Genomic DNA, 24,970 nt, shown 5'->3' on the forward strand with positions numbered 1-24,970 from the left:
CCCCACATACTATCGGACAAAACTTGCGTTCACTTCCAAGGCGCTGGACATGCCATTGATTATTCCACAAGAGACATGAATACGAACCACTAGCAGACAATACCCTCCGAGAATTGGGCCCGCTCATGTAACAACCCCTAAATTATTTTTTAATTATGATTTATAAATAGGAAATTAATGTGAAATTTTTTTTTGACCTCAACTGCATAAAGTATTTTTATAAATAATTTTAAGCTATATCAAACAGACCTAAGCGGCAGGCCTATAGCATTACATAATCATCATTTATCAGTGCTAAAATTAAATTTATTTTGATATTCAATAAAAAAATTATTTTGACATTCAATATTCAATAAATATCATATAATCAAGATGCTCTTGGCGAGCAGAACGGTGAGACTGATTTTATACATGGCCGTGAAAAATTATAATTGCAAACTCCAAATTAAATATATTTATAATTACAACCATCGCTTTCATAAGTATTTATACTTGAGTTATTTAAAATTTCAAGTTACAATTTTAAGGCTTTAAAACATGAAACAGAATCCATCACGCAAGCTAACAGGATTTTTTTAAACCATCTTCCTCCATCGACCATCATCAGCTTGAGTGACGAGCCCGATTCGTCAACATTCCAGGAGCAAAAGAAACAGAAACGAAAATATACTGAAGCACCCACGAGACACAATGACAAATTTATTGCAAAGATCCTCTTGGCAACAACCATATAGTTCTATCACATGAAAAGAAAATAACCATCCGAGAAGGTTCAAAAACAACAAAGAAGATTATATAAAGTTTTCGGATTTATCATCAACTGCTGCTATGAGTGTAATACGCAGGCTATATAACATGAAACTGAATTATCCGCTGCTTCTTAGGGCCTAGAAACCATGAATCTTGATCTGCTCCTTCTTTGCTATTCCAGCCTGTTTTGTCAAAGTACAGAAGAATTCATGGAATTATAACTCCGCCTATGGTGTTCTTACCGTTTAAAAAAAATGCCATGAGCATACTTATCTACCTGCACAAGGAATGTGGAAGCGTTCTTTCTTTGATCTCCCTGAAGTTGTATGACCTGCATCCATAGAGATAAGGCTTAGGCTTGCTGGCTGCTCTCATTGACAAGGAGAGACTTAATCCGGCAACCAATAACACTACTCACAATAATGAAACGATAATTCCTATGTGCTGGACTAAAATGAAACAACGCTTCTTGAGGATGAAGGATATCTCGTTTATTTCCTTAACTTGAGAATTATAGTTAATAGGGAGATCAAGTGGATCAAGACTTAAATAAATCTCCTTTACGTGTTCGCTATCATGTAACTCAATAAAAACACAACATACGCACATCTTTTCCTACCTATCAGTAGACCATTGACCTCGGTTACAAGCTTTTGCCACAAGGTAATTGTCCATATCCATAGCTCATCGGTTTGATCTATGGAGTGTAAACTAGGAAATCAACGAAGAAAAGGAGAGACTGGGGGCAATACTGCTTGTTCAAAATTTTATCCAGTGAGTCATGGCCGTAAGAAAGAAGTGGCATATGAGTAGGGATTAGGTGTACCTAGGGCTAAGGGAATGAAATTGTGACTGTGTTTTAAATCCTCCACTTTGGACACAGTGATGATGTTTAATCTTTTGGTTAGTAAAGTGAGTTTGGGAGAGTAGTGGCCTCTCGAAGGTCCAGTAGCTTATGTTCTTTGTTCCTGCTCTGTGGTGTGTATTTTGTGTCGTTCTGTAACTGTTTTTTATTGTAATTTCTGTACATGGGTGTATGAGGCAGATGGGATTGGCTTGAATCATTATTTCCCTTGTAATCCACTTTATTATTCAGTAATGGTATTAGCATTGTTCATAGTCCATTTCTGATTTTTGTTTTAAGATTATTAGGGTAGAGGGTTCGATAACATTACTTAGCAAGTGAGAAGAACAAACCTGGCCCAGCTCGGGGTCTTGGACAACAGTACCATTACAGCAGAACTCTTTCTTCAGGTCCTTCAGTATCTTGCTATAGCTGTACTCCTTCTTCAGCCCTTGAACAGTTGTCAGGCTTTTCCTTCCATTGCGTTGCTGCACACGCACATGAATATACTCCTTTGTCCCAGCACCGGAGTCCTCAGCATTTGCATCAGCAAAGGGATCTGCCCAATAATCCATTCATGTCAGCAATTGAATTGAAATGTTTAAATTGTCAGATATCGTAGATATGTTCAAATTCAAGACGGATTAAAAGCTTACCATAAGCAGTTGGAGTCTGTTCATCGAATTCAGACATGAACTTTGCCCTTGGTAGGTTCTCGCCAACGGACTTCTGATTATGATAAACCACTAAAAAGTAAGGACTGCAAGTGGTCAGGGAAAGCACAGAAAAAATAAACAACTAACATATATTTGCAGATACTGTTACTATTCAAGCTTGCTACTTGCTAGTTGCTACTAGTTCTCAATATGCAGAAGCATCAACAGGTCCCCAATAACAAAGGAGAACTCTAAAAATAGTCAAATACACATAACCCTGGCATACTGATGTAAGACAGTAGAAGGGCAAGGGGTGGAGCAAGAGGAAGAGGGAGTGAAGAGGTAGGCAGGAGTCCGTGGTTTTATTCTTTGTTTGCCATCAACCCAATTTACACTTAGGGCCCGGAATATGTGGGAACGAATTAGGTATAAACGAATAGACTCTATGGACAATTTTCTTCTTCATCTCATCTTCTTTCACACTTCAAAAAACCATTGTCACTACCAACACAATATCAGAGAATCAATTTATTTCATGCCAAATCAAAAACCCCTATTGTCATTAGGGAAGTTGCATTGCATAACCTCAGTCTCGGCCATATTCTTTCCAATCATCCACTTGTAAACTACAAATATAACCAATACACCCATCCTCCCATGGATATTATGTATAATCGTGTCTACCATGGGGAATGATAATCCCATCTATTGAATAATCACAATATTCCAGAAAGTATTAACCAACACACGATGTTATATGTTTCAAATTGTTCATGTTTATCAGAAGAATCAGGAAAAATTATTCCTGTATACAGGAAAGTGCACCCATATATAAGCCCCCATCCCACCCAAAAATAAGAAATAAAAATCTTCGTCACAATTGATGATTTCTTCTAATGATCAACTGAATAAGCACAATATTCAATGAAACATGAACAGCATACAGAGCGAGAATATGCTAAGTTGTATCGTCAGATAACAAGTTTGTAAAAACCTTGCAACCTTGTCACCAGACATGCCACTGCTAACGAATAAAACCAATAATAACCCAAAGATTACCCCTTCCCCCGCCCCCTTGTCTTTTTTTAAAGAATTAGGCCAAAAAAAAAAAAATGGCAACAGGATAGCAATATACTAAGCTTGCAAATCCAACAACATAGAAAAATAGCAAATCACAAAGAACACCCACCACAAAGAAAAATAATATTAACCAGAATTAAAAGATTGAAATTTGTAAGCATATTGCCGCTATCGCAGATATGATACACCTATCCTTTTTTTATAAACATCGAAACTCGTAAATCTTTCCTTTTTAATATATGGGTGTCAACAACTATACAACTCAAATTCCCAAACAACGTATTATAAAAACGAGAAAAAAATCCAATTACGACAACGAAATGATAGGAAAGACCATAGAGGAGGAAATCCTTCGTAGAAACAAGTATCCGATACATGTGAATACGGAGAACAGGCACGCAAACAACCAAAAGGAAGGGAGGATAAAAAATCAAAACAAAAACACGAGCGACAAGCATACGACATACCGTAGAAGAATTAAGGTGAAATCAGCTCCGAGCAAAATCCACAAAATATCGCGCACCAACAGTGACGCTGAATAGAGAATCGGTTCCGGATTTTATACGCTGGAAGCCGCTAAAGTCGGCAGCCGTATAAACGCGCCGTTTGAAAGAAAGGATCGGAGTCGTTAATGAAAAATAATCTTGACCGTCCAATTTAGGTTTTAGTTCTTTTGTTTTTTAGTGGCCCAAAGGGTTTCGTAGCGCATGTCGTATGATTAGGGAGGGGTGCTCCTGAAACAATAATAATGATTCTGCTGAACTTCGCTCAAATCAGAGTTACATGTCTAAACATATCAAAATTTATAGCTCCCTTGTTTCAGTGGTTGAAGCTGTAATTCAACTTTTCTTTTTAGTTTGCTTTAGAAATACTGGTGACAACGATTTATAGTTGTTTTCTAGTAATGTTTGCTGAGTAAATTATGCAATTAATAACTAAATTACTGTAACTCAAATATTAGTTAAAATTAATTTAAACCTTTAATATAAAAGTTAGGTGACTAATTTGAATAAATTAAGAAAAAATTTTAAATTAGTTATATATAATAAATAAGTGTTATCTTTCTTAAAATATTTTTGTTAATCAAATATATTGGTTAGAACTGTCATTATTATAAAAACTATATTAAGAAAAAATAAATAAATAAAAAACGGGATTAGGATCATAAAAGTAATATCTAAATCAAATGCTCTCTTACTGACATAAATTTTTATTGGAATTTACTTATTCATGGTATGAATATATCATTCCAGTAAAAACACGACATCGATAATTTTTTTATATAGAAAAAGATGGATAATGTATCGCGTCAGGAGAGAGTGACGCGTCTGGAGATCACTACATCTATCGTGTTCTCAAAAGAGTTCAAGCGACCGACGGCTATATAAAGCAATTCCTAGCGCCAATGGATGTAAATTAAAAAGGTAATTAATGAGATAAAAATGATAGAGAACCATGAACAACTCAGAAGGTAAACAAGGAGGAAAAAGAGGAACAGTGACCTAATGTGGCCGAGGTTTGATTAACGTTCTGGAACAGTGAAAATTTAAGGGATTAACGCACAAAATGGTTAGGATTTATATCGCGGAACTCAATATATTTATGCCTCATCAGGTAATTACTTGAAATTTTGTTACTACTTTTTTACATACCTAGATTATCTTATATATATTATCATTAGATTAAATAATATCATAAATATTATTTGCATGGTAATTATTTTTATTTTACGGGGTTACCTTGGGGACAGGTGAATAGAGATAAACGATTATATATTTATTTTAGAAGTTATGCATTGTTATATTTATTTCAAAAATTTAGAGGATTATTTTCTAAACCATCGGATTTACTATCCTGCGGCCCAAATTATTAATTGAAACGGCATGGAGGAAAATGTAATCATTGGAGTTGTGAACCCATTTGACGCTAGAAACCTTTGGTCCTCAAACTCGCATAGATGGGCCATATTCTTTCACGTTTCCAGTCCACCAGCCATGTCACGTTGCCGGTTCAAAAAAAAAAACACATACAAACAGATGGGCATATCATTTTTTGGATTAGCTGACGGCTTGACCGGGAGGTGACAATTAGAAATACCTATTTGTGATTTAAAAAAGATTGGGTCTAAAACTAAAAAAAATTAATCCTCGTAATATGATAATTTTTTATGGCTAAATTGCTCATTTGGTCCTTTAACTATATGTAAAGTTTCAATTTAGTCTTTTAACTTTAAAAAATATACTTTTAGTCCTTTAATATTAAAATTATTAGTCTTAAGTGATCATTTTTTGAAACAATCATAGTTGTTTTGAAAATTAAACTTAATATATTAACATTTAGTAACATTTTATCAACATTTAAGAACTCAATATGTCATTTTTTGTTAACGGTTTTAGGTTAAAAGACTAAAAATTTACTTTTTAAAGTTAAAAAGCAAAACGAAACCTTATATAAAGTTAAAAGACTAAAAGTATATTTTAGTCATTTTTTTATTCAGAGAAGTGCACACATTTAACAGTGTTTTAAATAAGATTATCTTCAATAACACAATATATATACCCTTGCCTAGGCCAAAAGAAGGGGAAATACTTACTCTGAACGAGAGAGACTGTTTTTAGGCTAAAACACATGTTAAGATACAGCGACTGGGGCAAAATATTTACATGCCTGTGACTTGAAAACAAAAACACAGAACATAGTAACGTTTTACTCAAGTCTTACAAATGTTACTATAATGATATCACATGCAATGCATTGGCTCCCAAGGACTTCAAAACACTAATAACCCATAAATAAGCTATAAGGTGTAGGGAAATTAGAGGCAGAATTGAACGAAGGAGCTTGTATTGGCTAAAACACTGCCTAAAACAGAGTATAGAAATTAAATGCTCTATGGGGACATCTGCTGATGCAAATTGTGTTTACTTGTTAGCAATTGAAATTATTTACATATGGTGGCAAAAAAATTTTTATTTACATACTACCTTCGATTCTTAATATAAGAACTAGTTGACTAATTTGAGTAGATTAAGAAAACTAGTTATGTTAGTTATTTGTAATAAATAAATGTTGTCTTTCTTAAAATATTCTCAAGTGTATTGGTTAGAACTATTATTATTACAAAGACTATATTGAGAAAAAATGAATAAATATGATAGACAAAGTGGATCAGGGTTTTATATTTAAGATTAAAATAAAAATCAAACAAGTTCTTATTTTAAGAACCGGAGGTAGTATAATCCTTTTTGCTACCCCAATTACATATAATCTTAATTCTAGAAAAGATTATTATTCAATTTTGAAAGTAAAACATATACTATAACGTAATTTAATTTTTAACTCAGTGCATAATTTAAGACCAGAAAAATTCTCCTTTAATAAGATTAATTATTTTCCGTTGGCGGAAAAAAAAAAGATTAATTATTTTCTTCTGTACCGAGCATGAAAGGATGTAGAAATACACAAGCCAAGACTCGTGAGTTTCTTGTACGTCATCTTAAGAGAATATATGATGCATTTTATTACCTAAAAACTAATTAAACATGAAAATATAATGTTAATCATCAACAAATGTTGGGCATAAAAGAGGAGCATATGAGATTATGAGACAGGAAGCAGAGTTTCTTTCTTTTAAAGTGCAATTTACTCTCAGTTTTTAAAATGTCTCAATGTGATGACCCTTCACGTTAAATGGAAGGACGTTGACCTTTAAGTCCTATAAAAAAGAATGACATCTATCTTCATGAAGCAGTAGATCTAAAGACGCTAGACTAAGAAGTTTCTTGCACGTTATGTTAATAGGATACATGGTACATTCTAACTAAAAAGTAAGTATAAAAATGTGGATCATCAACAAAATTTTATTAATAGTAATGAAATCTTTTAATTCGAAAGAAATAAATTAAAGGCTAAAATATACATTTGGTCTTTTAATTTTGTACAAGATTTCAATTTAGTCCCTTAACTTTAAAAAGCATACATTTGGTCTTTTAACTCTAAAATTATTAGGCTTCAATGATATTTTTTGTAACAATCATGGATGTCTTGAAAATTAAACTTAATATGTTAGTATTTGAAAATATTTTATCAATGTTTAAGATCTTAATCTCATCATTTTTAAAATTTTTTTTACAGTTATAAAAGACTAAAAGTATACTTTTTAAAATTGAGAGACTAAGTTGAAACTTTGTACAAAGTTAAAGGACTAAATATTTTCTTTAGCCTAAATTAAAACTTGCTGTTCAAAAAAGAAATAAATTAAAACTGATAATCATTAAAATGGAATCACATATGGACTATCGTACGTACATCTAGTTGCTTTTAATAGGATTGTGTATTTGTGTTATCTAATTATATTTTCATCGAGCATGAAATTCGGCACTGAATATGATACAGATCACTTTCCTCCCCATTGACGCGTCAAGTGCTCCAAAGATAAACAAGTGAAAAGAGAACAGATAATACGATCACTTTTCTAACCAATAAAACTTCCAGTCTTACTTCTAAACCTCTAATTAATTGCATTCTTATCTCAATGTACCAACTAATCTTAGTGCTAATCCACGAGTTGACTCTTCAATCTCATACTTTTTAATGGATACAAAATCCTTTCACGAGATACTCTCTAAATGGCTCTCATGAACACAAAACTAACTCCCGATATTGCAGCTAAACACCCTAATTTCCCCCCTTCCCTTTTGGGAACCCCATTATTGTTGATCCGTTATTAATTAAGTAAACAAATCACAACGCAAAAATGGAGAGCCTGCAGATCTACTGTGTAAAATAATAAGACGCCATGAAAGTGGTGGTGGAGAGTTTGACTGGAACACTTTTCTACGTGCATGTGAAGAATGACGCCACCGTGGCTGACTTAAAGAAGGAGATTGAGAACCACCAGAAGATCCCTTGTGACCGTCTGATCCTCCTTCTTGATACTGATCGTTGTCCTCTGATGAATCACAACGATGATGACGAGGAAGAAAGGGTGTCACTGAATGACTGTGGGGTCCATGATGGCTCCCACATATACCTCTTCTTCAACCCTGTAGATGATGAATCCAATGGCAATTACCATTTTTGCTTCACCTTGCCGGATGTTCTTCTCAGCTAATTATTATAAAAGAACACGCAACTTTATAGGGAAAATACATATATGCCAAAATTAAGGAAATATATTATCACAGAGAGGTTAAAATTAAAGAGTGATCTGAGCTGTACGTAGGAGTCGATCAGAATAATTTTGATGATTATTGTATTGAGTTAGTACTGGCGATAGCATATATATATATATATAAATATAAATATATATATGGGCTTTTGATTAATTACAGAATGGGTATAGCATGTCTTTTTTGTACCGTTGGAAATGAAAATGGGGTTTGACAATCACAAGACCATGTGATTTTCTTGTTAATTTATATACTAAGAATGCGATTCAAGCACTTTCAGTCATGGAGTTGAGTTATTCATGCATGGCCAGATCGTGATGACTCTTGTTAACTTATTACTGGAGATAGCATATTGGCTTTTAATGAATTAAAGAATGATATAGAAGGTGTCCTTTTTGTATGGAATTGGAATGAAAAGGGGTTTGACGATATCACAAAACCATGTGATTTTCTTGTGACTTTCTTAAAATAATAACAATAATTGGTGCTATTCAAGCACATTCGTGGCCACTGGGAATACAAATAGAAAAGTCCAACAGATCTTAAGAACAATATTAATTAAACCCAGCGAAAACCGTATTTTCGTGTCACCCACATTCTATTAATTTTGTAATTCTGAAAGAGCATCATATATGAATATAAAATTAATAACTCATGATTACAATATTATATAAGCTGCCTACAAATATATAAAACCACTGCCCCATTAATCATGGCACGATAAGTATAGCCAGGAATGAAACTCAAACAGTCTTATTATTTTGCAAATACAAGAGTATTTGGAGGAATTCACGCACAAACACACACACTGTACATCGTGTGATTGAAGACCCACCTATGGACATGTCGATGTGGGTTCCCATTTATACGAACTAATTCAAATTCATAAAATTTTATTCTTCCAGAAGTTGGTGATCGTATAACTAAAATTAAAATTAGACTTTTGGAATTTTGTATTCTTAAAACCGATTAGAAAGCATGCCATGCACTCACTACAAAAAAATTGACTTTCAGCGGCGACAAAAGTCGCCGCTGAAAGTTTTTTGCGGTGACAAGTCGCCGCTGAAAAGTCGTTGCCGTAGCAGCCGTGGCTGAAAACTTTCAGTGGCGACTAAAAAGGTCGCCGTTAAAAGATACTTTCAGCGGCGACTTTTAGAAGTTTCGGCGGCGACAAATGTCGCCGCCTAAAACACTTTCGGCGGCGACACTCTTGTCGCCGCTGAAAGACTTTTCAGCGGCGACAAATGTCGCCGCCGAAAGTGTTTTCTGCGGCGACTTTTTTGTCGCCGCTGAAAGTAATGCCTAAGAAGAATTGGCTTTACCAATGCCACGTCATCACCGCCGGTGCCACGTCATCGTCTCCGGCCGCCACGTCAGCACCGTCAACCTCCACGTCATCGCCATCGGCGGCCACGTCATCATTGCCGACCGCCACATCATCACTAGCCACCTCCACGTCATTGCCACGTCACTCCTTCTCGCCACGTCATCGTCTAAATATTTTCACCTTAAATGTGTCTTCTTCCAGGTTCGAACTCGTGACCGCCTCCCTTCGTGTCCAACCTTCTTGCCGCTGAGCCAGATTGAATTTGTTTATTAATATTGTAAAATAAAATATATATTATTATATTATACTTTCAGCGGCGACAAAAAAGTCGCCGCTGAAGGTCCATTTTCGGCAATTTGTTTATTAATATTGTAAAATAAAATATATATTATTATTTATACTTTCAGCGGCGACAAAAAAAGTCGCCGCTGAAAGTCCACTTTTGGCGGCGACAAAAAAGTCGCCGCTGAAGGTCCGCCGAAAGTAGACTTTCAGCGGCGACTTTTTTTGTCGCCGCCGAAAGTCGTCGCCTAAAGTCTATTTTTTTGTAGTGACTGATTCACCGAAGACCAAAAATTTGTTATATATTCCTTTTCGACTTCAACTCGCAGCTGGGTCTTCCGTGTGCTGTATATAGTATATACTTCAAGTCTTCAGCAACTGTACGTACCTTCATATATATATATATATATATATATTTATAAAAGTCTCCTTTTAATGTTGCAAAAAATAAATGATTGGAGCTCTCTTCAAAGTTCTCACAGCAACTGGTCCTCAATTAATTAGTTTGAGCGGTATCAGTTAGTAAGCCGGCCTCGTGAGGTTTTATAAGCAAGCGGACAAAAATGGTTATGGCTAGGGACCATCGTTATGATTTTGTGAGATTTTTTTTGTAAAATACTGTACAGTATAAGAAAAATAAAGAGTCACGAAGAAAAACTGATAATATATACTAATGATTGTATTAACAAGTTAAGTTTTTACCAGAAAATAATAACAAGTTAGTAATTATCAAAAAATACAATATTATAAACATGACTAAACGTTTTTGTAGCTGGTTAATTGTAAAAACCAAACATCACAAAGTGAAGCCTTCAAGTACGGAAAGATTTAAAAAAAAATAGAAAAAGACAGAAAGAATAAACGATGCACAGATGATGAATTAATGATTAAATGCAAGGAGTGTTTGACTCGTAATGTGATTGGGGGGAAAAAAAAAAGAGTATCAAAATGGAAACAGCTAAAGCTGATTTTTCAGAGCATGATGGAGCAACAACTATCCCCCATAACAACATGGTTGTTAATTGAACTAGATCAGAGTCTAGGCAACGCGAATACAAAGATTGAATTTTCTTAATTTCTTGGTGTGTTGCCTGATTCACTTAATTAATATTAATGATGCTGGATGCTCCAAATGAAAAGACATGTCTGGGGCCCAACATCGGCTTTACACCTAACCAAACAGGTTAATTTTCATTTTTTGTTGCATTAAGAACGTCTTCATCAGGCAACATCCAAAAGCACGAGGATCATTTCCAGCCATACATGGCGTGGAAGCATATATAGGATTCCTTTTCAGCTTTGTCCATTGATCAACGTGCCCGTCGGCTTCGGTATTAATTAGATTAATGATCCAAATTAAATGGATTCACCCCATATTAGTTCAATAATCCTTCAATGTTTGATTTTTTTAATTAAAAGAGTGCGCAATAACAATTTAAAATTACAAGCCGCATCAAACCCGTAACCCCCGATTTTTTGTCGAGTTTTAGTTGCTAGACCTTTTTCAAAATTCATGTGACGTCTTGTTATTATTTATAATAAATCCTTTTGAAATAATCAAACTTAATCTCTAAAATCTCCGTGTCAAGATCCAGTCTGAGGGGTTGAGAGACGAGGAGAACGACTACCCAGCCTTAATATAACGTGCTGGCAACTAGATATGTGGTAGTTAAAAGGGGGGGGGGAATGAAAAAAAAAAAACTTTCTCCTACGTTAGTAATGACAAATATTAAGTTGTAAGGATTTCGCTTTTGATCCAACTTAATAAATATGCAAAAAAGGGGACTGATTAGAAGAATCTTATATATCCTTATTAATGGCCTAGAGACCACCATGACATTGAAGTGTTTTTTTTTTTTTTTTAAGAGTATAAAAACGGAATCATAACGGTAAAATTGAGGTTGTCAATCTCAAGGGTGGATCAAGAGAGACACGCAAGTGATGGTTATATGAACTTTGGCTTCAATAGAACTGATTTGCAGAGAATCCAGTCCGGACTGAGTAATTTCTTATTTAAAGATACCGTATCAACGGGCGAATAGTTAACACACGCACCTATATATTTTTGTTATCTGAATCTTTAATTACAATTAAAATTGTCGACAAAAATCTGACGGCCGTTTCATTCTTGAAAACAACGTCAGATTAAAGAGCCAGGTTTTCATTAATTATTACCACTGCAAATGGAAGAATCTTTTACATCGTTTTGTGAGTTAATTTAATTAATTACTGTTCGAGAACTACCTCAGTCACAAAATTATTAGCCGTTAGTATGTCTTGTATGTAATATAATATAAAAACTAATTAACTAATTTAAATAAATTAAAAAAATTAATTAAGTTAATAATTAATAAATAAAAAAATATTATATTTAGGATCAAATTATATATTTTCTCAAACAGTTAAACTATGCATCAGGAAAATTGTTAAATACCACCTCCGTCCTTTAATATTAGGCAAATCATGTGTAAGTTAGAACTAATATTTGATAAAATATTTAACATATACAGCTACTAAAAGAATTATTTTAAAAAAGATAAATATGATAAATAAAATGAATTAGAATATTATATTTAGGACCAAATTATATGTTTTCTCAAACAGTTAAACTATGCATCAAGCAAATTGTTAAATAGTACTTTTAACCCTTAATATAAGAGTTAATTGATTAGTTTAAGTAAATTAAAAAAACTAATTAAGTTAGTTATTTGTAATAAATATATGTTGTCTTTTGTAAAATATCCTTACTAATAAAATATATTGGTTAGAACTATCATTATTACAATGAATATTTTAAAAAAAGTAGATAAATATAATCTTACATGGTTAATACTATTAAGATCTTATATGTAGGATTAAAATAAAAATCAAATGAGCTCTTACGTTAAAAATCTGGTATTAATTATCAATATTCGTTGCTAGTATATTACTACTATCAAATTAAAGCTAGTGGTTGGAATTTACATGGATCGATCTCGTGGTGAGTTGCAGTATTATGTTTTTCTGACGGGCTGGGGGGGGGATGAGCCGTAACATTATGAGTTATATAAATAGTATGGATTTACGAAAATTTACAGAAATACACATGAAGCTACATGTATATCTTAACAGTTTTAATCCGTAATGACGCACCCAGGGATCTGTATGTGTATCTTGTGTTCTCTCGTCACCTCACTGCGCCACCGACACTCTCATTCGGTCATGTGCATCATCAGACTTCTGAATTTTTAAATAATAAAGATACATTGAATAATACTGACTTAATAACTATCAATCTCAATTCTTAATATTAAAATAAATTAGAACCCGCCAGGAAAAGATTTTATTATTCTCATTAAATCGCCCGCAGCCATATGGCACTTACTCTATAGGTAGAAAAATGACAAGCAATATTGACTTATATTTAAATAGCAAAATTAGGGGGGAAAAAATCCTCCATCAAAAATTTTATTGGTGAGAGTGGATCATAGTACCATTATTCGAAAAGTTATAGAGTACCGATGGCTTCTGTATATAAAAATCTATTAGATCCTTCTTACTAATAAATTTTTCAATAAAAGACTTTTTCCTAACTTTTTTTATTTATTAAAAATGACTTACAGGCTAATCTCTCTGTTTTTTTTTGTTGTAAAAAAAAAATAGGTTGCAAGCTAATCAGAATGATTTCTAATTAACATAATCCCTACGCCTTATTTCGATTTCCCTCTTCATGATTGCATGTCATTGTGCTTGTTCATCTCTCTCTCTCTCTCGCCTGTAGTATTATTTAAATCGGTGCCAACATGTTAGAGATAATCAATCAAAGTCCAATATAAACAAAGAATTTTTTTTAAAAATAAAAAATGAGATGGAGGCTAAATCAATCCTGTGAAAAATTGAACCTACCACCTCCTCATGTAATGCAATCCACTAAGTGCATAAACAAAGAATTACTGTCCGTAACTTCCAATCCGAAGTCGGAGAGTAATATCTTCTTTTTATTCATAACTTCATTCTCAGTTCATACATAAGAGCACAAATCAAATAAGATTCTTTTGATTTTATGGTCTTGCTGCTTCTTTCTTACCGTTTAGGAAACCAGTACATCAATAATTGGTCGACATGTATATACGGAACACATGGAAGCCAGTTAGGATCCAAACCCTTTACGTTATAAGTAAAAAATCTTTGTACGTAGACGATATTAAAAAGCTTCCTGACAAACACATGACAATATGAAGGTAACTCCAAAATCCTTGTAAAGTCACTTACGTTTTGGATGGACACTGCGCATAGAATTAATGTTGAGGAATAATATTAGCAAGTCATGTTTGTGTGATATATATGTGTGTGTGGGGAAAAATAACAAACAAAAACCTGAAAATTTGTAAATGCCAAATAAGGAATGTCAACAAAAATTTCTCGTCATTTGCAAATTCAGTATTATCAATACTAAATAAAGTGTCATTATTAAACTTGATTTAAGATTTAGTAATTTTTAGCTTCTTTTTTTGTTACTCTCCGTATATATTTGTATATTATTCCACGTAAAACTTGATCTTATCTCATTCATGTTTGGCCAGCGCAATGCCTCCATGATTCCCTCCAATACATTTGCCTTAATCATCTAGCTACTAGTATATATTATCTTCAACCATACATCCCTTGCATTTTGGCATATAATCCTCATATTGTTACCTTTATACTATTCCTTATCTTTAGGTCCCAGCAATTCCAATCTTTCAACATTTGACATTCGGAGGGTATGGCTACAAATAAGTCTGTAGCATTGTGTCTTAAAATTACGATTGGATTGCTTTTCATTAAATAAAAAATAATGGATAAAGAAAGGGGTAGGTAATTTTAGCTTTAATTTTTTAGCTCCCATTAGAGCGAAAGCAGCTATGACTTGTTTATTTTCTCTAAGCTCATGTCACGTGCCTCTAAACGTACATTTAAATCAAAACAACTATAATTTCACTTGTTTATTCTGCGTTTGAGTTAAACTCACATTCTACAAATGGATAATTACACTGGAGGACTAAATTTATAAATTACTAATTATATCCTCAAATTTATTACTTACGGAACATAAATTTATACTATTTGTTGTACAAGCATTTATCATCCCCTTAACATAAATTTACAACTAAAAATATATTTCATATTATTTACTATTCAAACAATATAGATTTATAAGTGAAGCAACGAGTGTTTACCATCCCTGGTCTGTATAAACAAAAAATTTGTGAATTTGTTCCCGAGACATAATTATCCCCAATACAAACTTTAGTCCAAAATAACGTACGTACCAGTGGTCTTCATTCTCTAACAAAAGATGGCTCAATTAGTAAAAGTAAATCGATCATATATTCAGTCATATATATTCTGCAAATTCAAATCTTCTGTATATTAATAATATATATGCCTGAAGTTTGAGGTAATGTTTGTGGGTATTTTTCCCCCTTAAGTAGAACCTCTGTACAATTTTTAAACGCATGATATCATACATATTGTATTTGAAGACCCAACCAATAATTATTTATATTTTAACCATTAGCACCAAATCTTCACGGCAAAGTAAGAAATAATAATAATAATAATAATAATAATAATAATAAAAAAAAAATCAGCAGTTCCTGATTATCAGCTTGTACTTTGTAAAGCTCTCTCTCCCTCTCTTAGCTTGTCTACAAAGGTACTGGCCGAGACTTTTGCAAGATGAACAGGGTACAAAAATACAAATGTTTCAACCCGTGATCCATAATTCAACACAACCTTATCCCTTAATCTGAAGTTTTTGCTCCGATACAGAAAGAGGAAAGACAAGATCAGGAACCAATGCATTTTGTTTGTCTAACTAAATCAGATCTTTAATTTTGACTCCCTGGGGCATCCAAATTATGAACACCTCCCTAAGTCCTAAGTAACAAGTGGAAAGAGAAATACAGAAACCGATGCATAAATAAGCCGAACTGAATCATTTTTTTTTGCCCCCACCAGGGACATTCAAATTACAGACATCCGCAAAAATATTCTATGTCTAATGCTCGCTCTAATATTTTCAAGCAAACTTGTCTACGCTCCAATTCATCTATCACGTTACCATCTCTTAACAAACATGTGCTTAGGTGGCAACATGTAGCGTCTGCTAATATAATTTTAAACATATTAGACAGCTCAACTGTATTCCAATATTTTAAGACATTGGAGCAGGTGTAAGTCAATTGTCTGCTGTATTGCCCTCAGCCTTATTTGTGAGCCCATGGATTTTTTCGCTGGAGGTCTAGTGAAATAAATATATATATATTTTTATTCACAATGTTAATATTTCAGCCTACCATTGATTGCTTCCAAAGGTTAATTCTACCTGCCATCAGATGCCTTGGTCCCTGGATAAAACTGATCAACAGTTTAGGGATACGGTAAGGCATATCAACTTTTAGAGCTGGATGGCTCTCCATGTTTAAAAAGTTGTAGTAACGGGTAAATTGAGATGAATTGAAATATTCAAAAAGCTCTCTGGTTGGAGCTTGCTTCCATCGAAGTACAAGGACATCCCTAACCAACCATTTTTTTATTATACTGATAGCATTATTGAATGAAAAAGAATAATAAAGTGACATGAAGTAATACCTTATTGCACATGTTGGTTGGCTAAGACTGTCTCTCTATGATTTGGCGCAGCTAGTGAATTATAAATTTATAACCACTAGCATGAATCATCCCCAGAGATGAAATTACTTCTCTGAAGAAGTAACTCACTATAAATATACACCTCTAGATAGGGACTCTGGCAACACAGAGCATTGCAAACAACACAAGAATGGCAAGCCAGAGTTTCCTTAGGGCTTTGATTCTGTGTCTCGTAGCAATCATTGGATCAACTCAGGCTCAATTGCAGCAAAACTTCTATGCCAAAACCTGCCCAAAAGCCGAGGCGATCGTCTACAAGTATGTTCACGAGCATATCCGCAATGCCCCTTCATTGGCAGCCGCCCTTATTAGATTGCAGTTCCATGACTGCTTTATCAGGGTATGAATTTCAAGCGGTGTCCTTTTCATTTCATGTTCATTTTTTGACTCAGTATTTTAGCATATACTCTATGAAGTACCGATCTTCAAGAACAGAAATTGCTGGTGGGCGAGATATTTTGTGGTAACTGAGGATCTAAGACTTGGCATTTCAGGGTTGCGATGCATCAGTTCTTCTGAACTCAACAACCAACCAAGCTGAGAAGGATTCTCCGCCAAATCTTACCCTCAGAGGATTTGGCTTCATTGAGAGGATCAAGAGCCTAGTTGAGGCTGAATGCCCTGGTGTCGTCTCTTGTGCTGATATTCTAGCTGTGACTGCCAGAGACGCTATTGTCGCCACTGTAAGTCTAAACTCTGCTACATCCTTATGTTTTCATTACACTTTTTTCTTCGAAGATCGGGCTGACCCATTTGCCCGTTTCTTTCTTCCATTTTGTAGGGTGGTCCCTACTGGAAAGTTACTACAGGTAGAAGGGATGGAACTGTCTCTAACGCTACAGAAGCTTTATTCGGCATTCCAGCTCCATTCCAAAACATCACCACCCTCCAAGGAATCTTCGCCGGCGTGGGACTTGATTTGAAAGACTTGGTCCTTCTCTCAGGTATTATGACAAACACTCACCGAGCACATTACAGCAGACGCAGACGTAAATTTCAGTGCTTCTAACCATGAAAAATTTCACCTTTTTTTAGGTGCGCACACAATTGGTATCTCCCATTGCCCATCACTCTCAAACCGCCTGTACAACTTTACCGGTAAAGGTGATCAAGATCCATCTCTAGACAGTGAATATGCAGAGAATCTAAAGAAATTCAAGTGCAAGACCAGCACTGATAACACCACACTAGTTGAGATGGACCCTGGAAGCCGCAAGACATTTGATCTTAGCTACTACGTTCATGTGGTTAAGAGAAGGGGTCTATTCGAATCAGATGCTGCGTTGCTAAACAACCCAGTCACAAAATCCACTGTCAACCAACTGCTTCAGGGTTCAGTGGAGAACTTCTTTGCTGAATTTGCCAAGTCTATGGAGAAGATGATCCAAATCAGTGTCCTGACCGGGACACAAGGGCAGATCAGGAAGCAGTGCGCCCTTGTAAACAACTAAGTAATTGCAAGTTTTTGTCCATTCTGGTGCATTTTGTATCATTAATTTTTTTTTATAGTTTTATTCTATAAATTTCTGGGGTTTGGTAATGTATGTTCTGTCTCAGTTGTGTCTTAATTTGTTTGACCCCAATGGTCGGTTGTATGTTGTGGGCATAAATGATGAATCTCACTGTGTCAGGTTACAAGGGAGATAAGTTCTTGATGTTAATAAAAGGCCGAACTGAGAGATAATTCTTTGTTGTCATTCAAAACATCATCAGACATGGGATATCAGTAATTAAGTAATTATTAATACCCCAATATAAAGAAAGATTAGCGGCTTAGCATGATAGGAAAATACTGTATCTGCACAAGCAACTTCTTTCTTGTTAACATTTGTGTAAAATAAAATTCATGCTAATCTTACATCATATACTTCTAAAGCAAGTGTGTGTGGAGGACGTAGTTTCAAAACTCCGGGGGGAAAAAAAAAATTGAAAGTCTGGGAGGTCAATTCCTTGTTGCTGGGCCATCGAAACGTGAAAAATATGGGTCTAGAGTTTACGAGTCAGCTCCAGCCCAATACGGCCCACATGTGATGAACTTTTGGACGAAAGCCCAGATAGGAAAACGCCAGAAACTTCTACTACTTTAGTAGCTCTCCTTTTAGGTCCCGCCAGTCACTGACTTCCCATCCATCTGTGACTTCATATCAGCGAATGACATTCCATCAACTTTCGTCTTGTTTCGTTTCCTCTCCTTTCTCCGCTGACAATTGTTACTTCTTGAGTCCTATATCATATCCCGAGCCTAAAATTTCGACGAATTGTCATCGGCTATCAGTTAGATTTGTTTTCTGTTCTTTCGATTGTTTTATGGATTCTTATTTGTGTGGTTATGAGGTTATTTTATTTACTTGAGTTACTGATCTGAATTCCATGATTGACAAAACCCTTGGCTGCCTGAGCACCCCTTAAGAAAAGCCAGTGAATCATTTTTTCCTGGACTGTGAGTTTGAATTCTCCTGGAAAATGTTTGATATATATATGGAGAGAAGGGGGGGGGGGAGGGAGCATGTTCTGTTATTTGTTGGCTGTTATCCTGAATGTGTTGAAGACTTAGGATATGAAAAATGGGGCTTATGATGATGATTTAATTATCTTAGCGGATTTCAATCAGAGATTTCTATCGGTGATCTGATTGTTACCTACACTGAAGCCCTGTTTTTAAAGTTTTCTAATAGATGTTTTCTGTCACTTGCAAATCCATTTGTGCGTGTGATGAAGCCAACTTAGCGAAGCCGTAGGCTGCTGTGATGAGATGAAACATTACGTGTTTATGGGCCCTATTCTTTAACTTCCCCTTCCACTGAGCATTATAGTAATGATGCTGGCCAATTTTCTTGTTTAGCAGAAGATGATCTAGTATGAAGAAGCATCTCTTGGAGTGGCTGGGCATGTTGGTTATATTAATGGATTGCCTTTCGTAATTCCTTTCGATGTTGATAAGCCACGTACATTCTTATTGTACACGAATTTTCAATCACTTGCGATATTCTATTAAGGCAGATTTTTGCTTTCTGCGGAAAAACAACATTTTTAATGCAAATTAAATTTATTTTTTAAGATAAAGAACTATGTTATCACGCTAATTATTAATTCTCTCCCTTATTAAAGTGTTATCATGCTAATTATTATTTTTCTCTTGGTCTGAATATTGCTGGCATAAATTGGGATGATGTGCAAGGGTAGCACTTCAATGCCATGCTTTGGTTGAAATATTGATAACCAGCAGATTTCACAACCGGATGATAGTCATATCTATGATCCTAGACAATGGGGATTTTAAACATCTGGAATGTTTAGGGAACCCAGAACCATTCATATCAATGAAGCAGGGGCCAGTCTCTCCATATGGATGGTATTGAGAAACAAAATTGCAGATTGGATAGCAGCAATTTTCGAGGGTGTATTAAAGGGTTAAGAGAAACAAAATTGCAGATTATATAGCAGCAATGTTCGAGAGTGTATTAAAGGGTTAAGAGAACAAAATGGAAGATTATATAGCAGCAATGGCCGCAAGAGAGTTTGCTTTCTAGAGTATATTATAATGCGTTTAGTATACTAAAAGTTTTTTTTTTAATGCGTTTAGCACTCTTGAGAATTTTTTTCTCCCTATGGTCTTGGATGTACCAAAAAGAATTTTCCGGCACCAAAAAAAAAATTTTAGGGCACTAGATACATTATAAAATTTAGACACATCTAATAAAATATTTTAGGGTGTTAAATACGTCTGAAAAAATATTTTAGGATGCTGAAATGTGTTAACTTATCTATTTAATCACCAACAACTCTTTTGATTATTTGATATTCAAAAAGCTACAGGAAGCAAGGCGTCGAGGTTAGGAATTAGATAATGTCAAGGCTCAGGAGTTTTTAACTCGAATAGCAATTCACATCCCTCTAAATGGAAGGTTGTGAGATGTAACCCTAGAAGAGTCTCGGGGAGATTGGATGTAATTATCTTGACAAAAAATAGATGATTAACTAGTGTAATTTTTTTCAGTTGCGTAGGCGTATGCATCATCTATGCTTTTTTTTAATAGAAATTAAATCTCAATCGTGAGAAACTAGCTGATTTGGCGTTATGCATTTTATTTGGAATTTGTAGTTTAAGATTGTCCTTTGAGTGTCTGGTTGCTTTTCATTCCATTGCACCTTCCGTAATTTTGGATTGTGTGTGTGTGTGTGTGTGTTTTTTTTTTTAATGTATTGAAGGGGTCTTTTGCAGGTCCAAAAACTAGCTCTTTTATAAAGCGGAAGAAAAAGTTTTAAAAATTGAAGAATAATCTGAAATATTAAAAAAATTAATTAATTTTATGCAAAAATTAAACGAGAGTAAAAACCAACAATCGAGAGAGAATTATCCCAAGCAAACGAGCACATGATGTCTTTTTTTTTTTTTGGGGCCAGCAAAGTGTTTCTCTCTCTCTCCCTTTTTTCCTTTTGTTTTGGCGGTCATTGCAGCAAGTGCCTGATAACATATATGATATGTTAGTGTATATTATACATTTTAATTATTTTTAATATATTAAATAACTAATGTCAATTTTTTGTATGGTATAAAATCTAATACATGGAGGTCGTAAATACAATTTGTTAAATATTAAAATTAATCGATTAAATAAAATGAATAAATGCAATGTTAAATGGAACGTGAATTTCTATTTCTAATACCCACAATTTGTACGCTATAAAAAGCTTGTCTAATTTTTTTGACAAAAGTTAACATAATAATTTAACAGCAAATTAAAAACATGATATCACGGATAACTAACTAATTTCAAGAATTATGCACGAAGTAAACTTCCATTTATTACAAAGAAACCATAACGAGACACATATGGTATCTATCCCTAAGACAGTCAATTTTCAGACTAAACAAATAATGTAATTTAAGAAGTTTCCACAGAAAAAAATGTAATTTAATAAATTCCAGATAACGAAGAGGTGATTTCAGATTTTCACTACACATATTTAGAAGCAATCTTATAAGCATTCAACGTGCATTTGAAATGTTGTTTCATTTACAATATTACAGTTGTACCAAAAAAAAAGAAAAGAAATTGATGCACTAATAACGTGTATAGCCAATTGAATATTATCTTCACTTAAACCTTAGATTAAGTTTTTTTTAACAAAAAAAACTAGGATTATATCCACCAAAAAAAAAATCAGATAAGATGGGGCCCAGAAATATCAATGAAAATATGGACCTCAGACATGCATCCGTGCGAAATTTTACAGCGACCCTTGAATCAATTAAATAGCTGGACGCCTGGACGAAAGATGCATACCAAGTTCATCATTCATCAAGTTATTTCCTGGTCGTCAGATAGATGCCTGCTACTATGGCTGCCCCAGCCACGGCAACACCTACGGAAGAAATGATTTTTACTGCTGAAAGACTTGGTCTGACAATGGAATTGTCATGAGATCCTTCACCTGGTAAGTAGTAGAAAGGGAAACTGACGTAAGAAATTTGATGCGGAATCATTGAGAAAATAGTGCCACTTGAATCAATATGATTATTCAACGAATATTCACGAACCATAATAGGTTGCTTCCAATGCTTCTTTATTCCTTGTAGATGCCCCTTGCCACAACAGCAACAACTGAGCTATTCTCTCGCGCCACCTTCAATAATGAGGAGGACATGTATCTGATATTCAGGGACCAAATAAATTAGAATGAGAAGTATAGATGGAATTCCGCAGCCTGTATCCCAAACGTAACGGCAGATTTCTTTTTGAACCAACCATTTCGGTAACAGGGGAAACCTAACTAGGACACCGACATTTCGGTAAAAAGATGTTAGGCAGTGGGCAAAACAGGTTGGTGGTGTGGTGAACTCTTTAACGCATTAGGACAGTTCAAGCAAGCTATCGGATTAAAGCCACCAGGGTGCCCTCCTCATTACCTAGGCTATAAATGCCGACATAACATAGAAGAAACATTTTTCATACAAATTAGACTAAACAACACGAAGGTGCAAGTGTGCAAGACAACTCACTGATCCCGTTCATGTACAAGGGTCTCCATTAGAGTTGGAAACTCCTTACTCATCTCTTGAATGACAAGAGTTAGCATGTCAATGTCATCTATTTCCTTCAGCTGAAGAAAGCAAACCCAAAATCCCATGTTAGGGTATAAGACAAGATTTTTCACTTTATACTCATCACAGGTATAAGAGGATTATGAAATTTACCATTTTATTAAGATCGTCGGGGCTGGGTAAAAAATGGCTTGAAAAATTAAAGAGTACAGCAATTTAGTCTTATGCCAAAGCGGCATCTTTCTCCATGTTCTCCATATGGTAATCTGTTTCAATTGACATCATAATTCAAGATAAATTTATTCAGTCCTTAGAGGCAAATAATGAAGCACTACCACAATGCAATCTAGTGAAAAACACAGAAGAAAATCTAGGGACTGAAAAATAATATTTGATGAAAAAAGTAACATTCCTGAGTTGTTTTTTTTCTCATGCTCATAATTAAAGATAGAAAAAATATAACTTTTAGTCCTTGAGCTTTGTCTCAATTATCAATTTAGCGCCTAAATTTTGAATTAGAGCAACTCAATCATTGTAGCTTATTGATTTAAGGGATTAGGGACTGAGTTGTTCCAACTCAAACTTCAGGGACGGAATCAATAATTGAGAAAAGTTCAACAACCAAAAGTTATGTTTTCCTTATAAATATTAATAGTAAGCTCGCGAAAATTGGGCATGTTCCACAGAGCTTTACAAGGGACAGAGGATTCAAGCAATTATCAAATCTGATGCAGAGTTGGGAACATCTTAAAATGTAAAACTGGCATAAAGCAAAAAAGAAGGCCTAGGAAAAGCCTTGTACTCTATATCTAAGAAGCAGTGAAACACTAAACACAGCACTCCCGCAATTGAATATTGCTAACAGCCTTTCTGGTAGACATTTTTTTTTTTTTGAGCTGACTGGTAGACAAATATGACCGAATTTATCCTCAAGAAAGAAACAACACACGTCAGGTAATGGAAAGTCATGCAATATTCACCGTTGTGCTCCACAGATGTGATTTCTTTTGTAATTGCAAACGGTTATAAGTCCACTGACACTTGTTAATTGCAATAATTCAGAAATCTCTTTTAAAAAAAAAAAAAAAAAAAAAAAAAACTCATCCAACCTGTACAGGACGATCACCAAGTATCACCCTGCCACCATACTTAATTGCTTCTTCTTATATGCTACCGAAACTCAGAACCAGGAAAGACCTCAAGCTTACTGGCAACCTGTTAGACACGTTTAATATGAGGATTACAGCAATAGATTTGAATTTTTTAGCAACATTTAATATGATCTGCAAGATAGAATCGTGCCTTGGCAAGGAACCAGCCGTAAAGTACTCCAAAAATGTTATGTTTTTTCTTCAACATTGCAATCATTTCTCCCATGGCGGGTACCTGGAACGAGGAAATAGATAATTAAACAGATTGGTAGATGAAATAGAACCTGAGCAAATGGCATATAATATTTGCTGCAGCTAATGTTCAGCAATACAGCCACAGGGGCATTAAAATTAAGTAAATTATGCTGAACTGAATATGTGAGAAACCAGTAAGACGATGCATTTCTGTGAGACTGAATTATGAAGAGGCTTACCGTACCAATTAATTTTACATTTTTCTTTCCTTTCAAAAATCTGACACTAAATACAATCTCCACCAGCAGATATTCAAAGAGGGCTCTCTCTCATAGAACTTCTATATGCTTCTATATTTTTTTGGTCAATGCAAGCTTCTACATTCAATTTTGCCTCTTCTCAGATTGTCCTACTCCTTAGCTTATTTAGGGTTCAGGGAGTCTTACAATGAGTTTTGAAGTCCTTGGTAGCCATTGGATTACTATTTACAGTGTTGTTTTTATTCAAGTTATGGTAATATAAATATTTTTTCCACTGTCTTTTTTTACGTTGATTACTGTATGATCTAAAAAATAGGCTTTTATGATTCATGATAAGCATTCAAATTTGACAACCACAAATAATCGCACACAAGTATGGTGTAATTCCTTCATCAGCAGAATACCCTATAGGCCGAAGCTAGACTAGCATTAGGATCTATTACGTAGCAATTGGATATAAATAATAAGGAACTGATAAGCACTCCAAAACATATCTTTTCCATCTCAAGTCAAGTTCTACAAATTATTTATAA

At 34.5% G+C, this 24,970-nt stretch overlaps 4 protein-coding genes and 1 non-coding gene across 7 annotated transcripts; 3 read left to right on the forward strand and 2 right to left on the reverse strand.

Annotated features, from left to right (window-relative positions):
* Positions 1-682: 682 nt before the first annotated feature.
* LOC114751724 (protein translation factor SUI1 homolog 1-like) lies at positions 683-3,883 on the reverse strand. Of its 3 annotated transcripts, none has more exons than XM_028940401.1 (5): positions 3,798-3,883; positions 2,251-2,340; positions 1,948-2,153; positions 1,028-1,081; positions 683-932 (listed from the first exon to the last, which is right to left on the reverse strand). In XM_028940401.1, the coding sequence occupies exons 2-5, from the start codon at positions 2,285-2,287 to the stop codon at positions 888-890; spliced, it is 342 nt and encodes a 113-aa protein (XP_028796234.1). In that variant the 5' UTR covers positions 2,288-2,340; positions 3,798-3,883; the 3' UTR covers positions 683-887. The 3 variants fall into 3 exon arrangements, with proteins under 3 accessions (XP_028796234.1, XP_028796242.1, XP_028796229.1); XM_028940409.1 differs by having other exon boundaries at positions 2,251-2,323; positions 3,798-3,876; XM_028940396.1 differs by lacking the exon at positions 3,798-3,883 and adding an exon at positions 2,537-2,553.
* A 4,245-nt stretch (positions 3,884-8,128) lies between these two features.
* LOC114751703 (uncharacterized) lies at positions 8,129-8,443 on the forward strand. Its single transcript, XM_028940380.1, has one exon. It carries the CDS (start codon positions 8,129-8,131, stop codon positions 8,441-8,443), a length of 315 nt encoding a protein of 104 aa, XP_028796213.1.
* Positions 8,444-16,893: 8,450 nt separating this feature from the next.
* Positions 16,894-18,461, forward strand: LOC114751714 (peroxidase 3-like). Its single transcript, XM_028940390.1, has 4 exons — positions 16,894-17,125; positions 17,280-17,468; positions 17,567-17,729; positions 17,821-18,461. Exons 1-4 carry the CDS (start codon positions 16,916-16,918, stop codon positions 18,234-18,236), a joined length of 978 nt encoding a protein of 325 aa, XP_028796223.1. The 5' UTR covers positions 16,894-16,915; the 3' UTR covers positions 18,237-18,461.
* Positions 18,462-19,352: 891 nt separating this feature from the next.
* On the forward strand, positions 19,353-19,438 carry LOC114751757 (small nucleolar RNA R11/Z151). Its single transcript, XR_003740772.1, has one exon. It is a non-coding gene; the product is annotated as a small nucleolar RNA R11/Z151 (small nucleolar RNA).
* A 2,249-nt stretch (positions 19,439-21,687) lies between these two features.
* LOC114751747 (traB domain-containing protein-like) lies at positions 21,688-23,993 on the reverse strand (the record flags this gene model as incomplete). Its single annotated transcript, XM_028940421.1, is given in 8 exon segments — positions 21,688-22,179; positions 22,182-22,221; positions 22,328-22,380; positions 22,383-22,438; positions 22,790-22,890; positions 22,985-23,019; positions 23,022-23,097; positions 23,941-23,993. Coding segments are annotated over 8 exon segments (500 nt in total), but the record flags the coding sequence as incomplete, so codon positions are not given.
* Between the last annotated feature and the right edge of the window lie 977 nt (positions 23,994-24,970).

Source organism: Neltuma alba, unplaced genomic scaffold, assembly GCF_004799145.2.
Source record: "Neltuma alba isolate B1F8T4 unplaced genomic scaffold, ASM479914v2 tig00001139_pilon, whole genome shotgun sequence".
NCBI lineage: Eukaryota > Viridiplantae > Streptophyta > Magnoliopsida > Fabales > Fabaceae > Neltuma > Neltuma alba.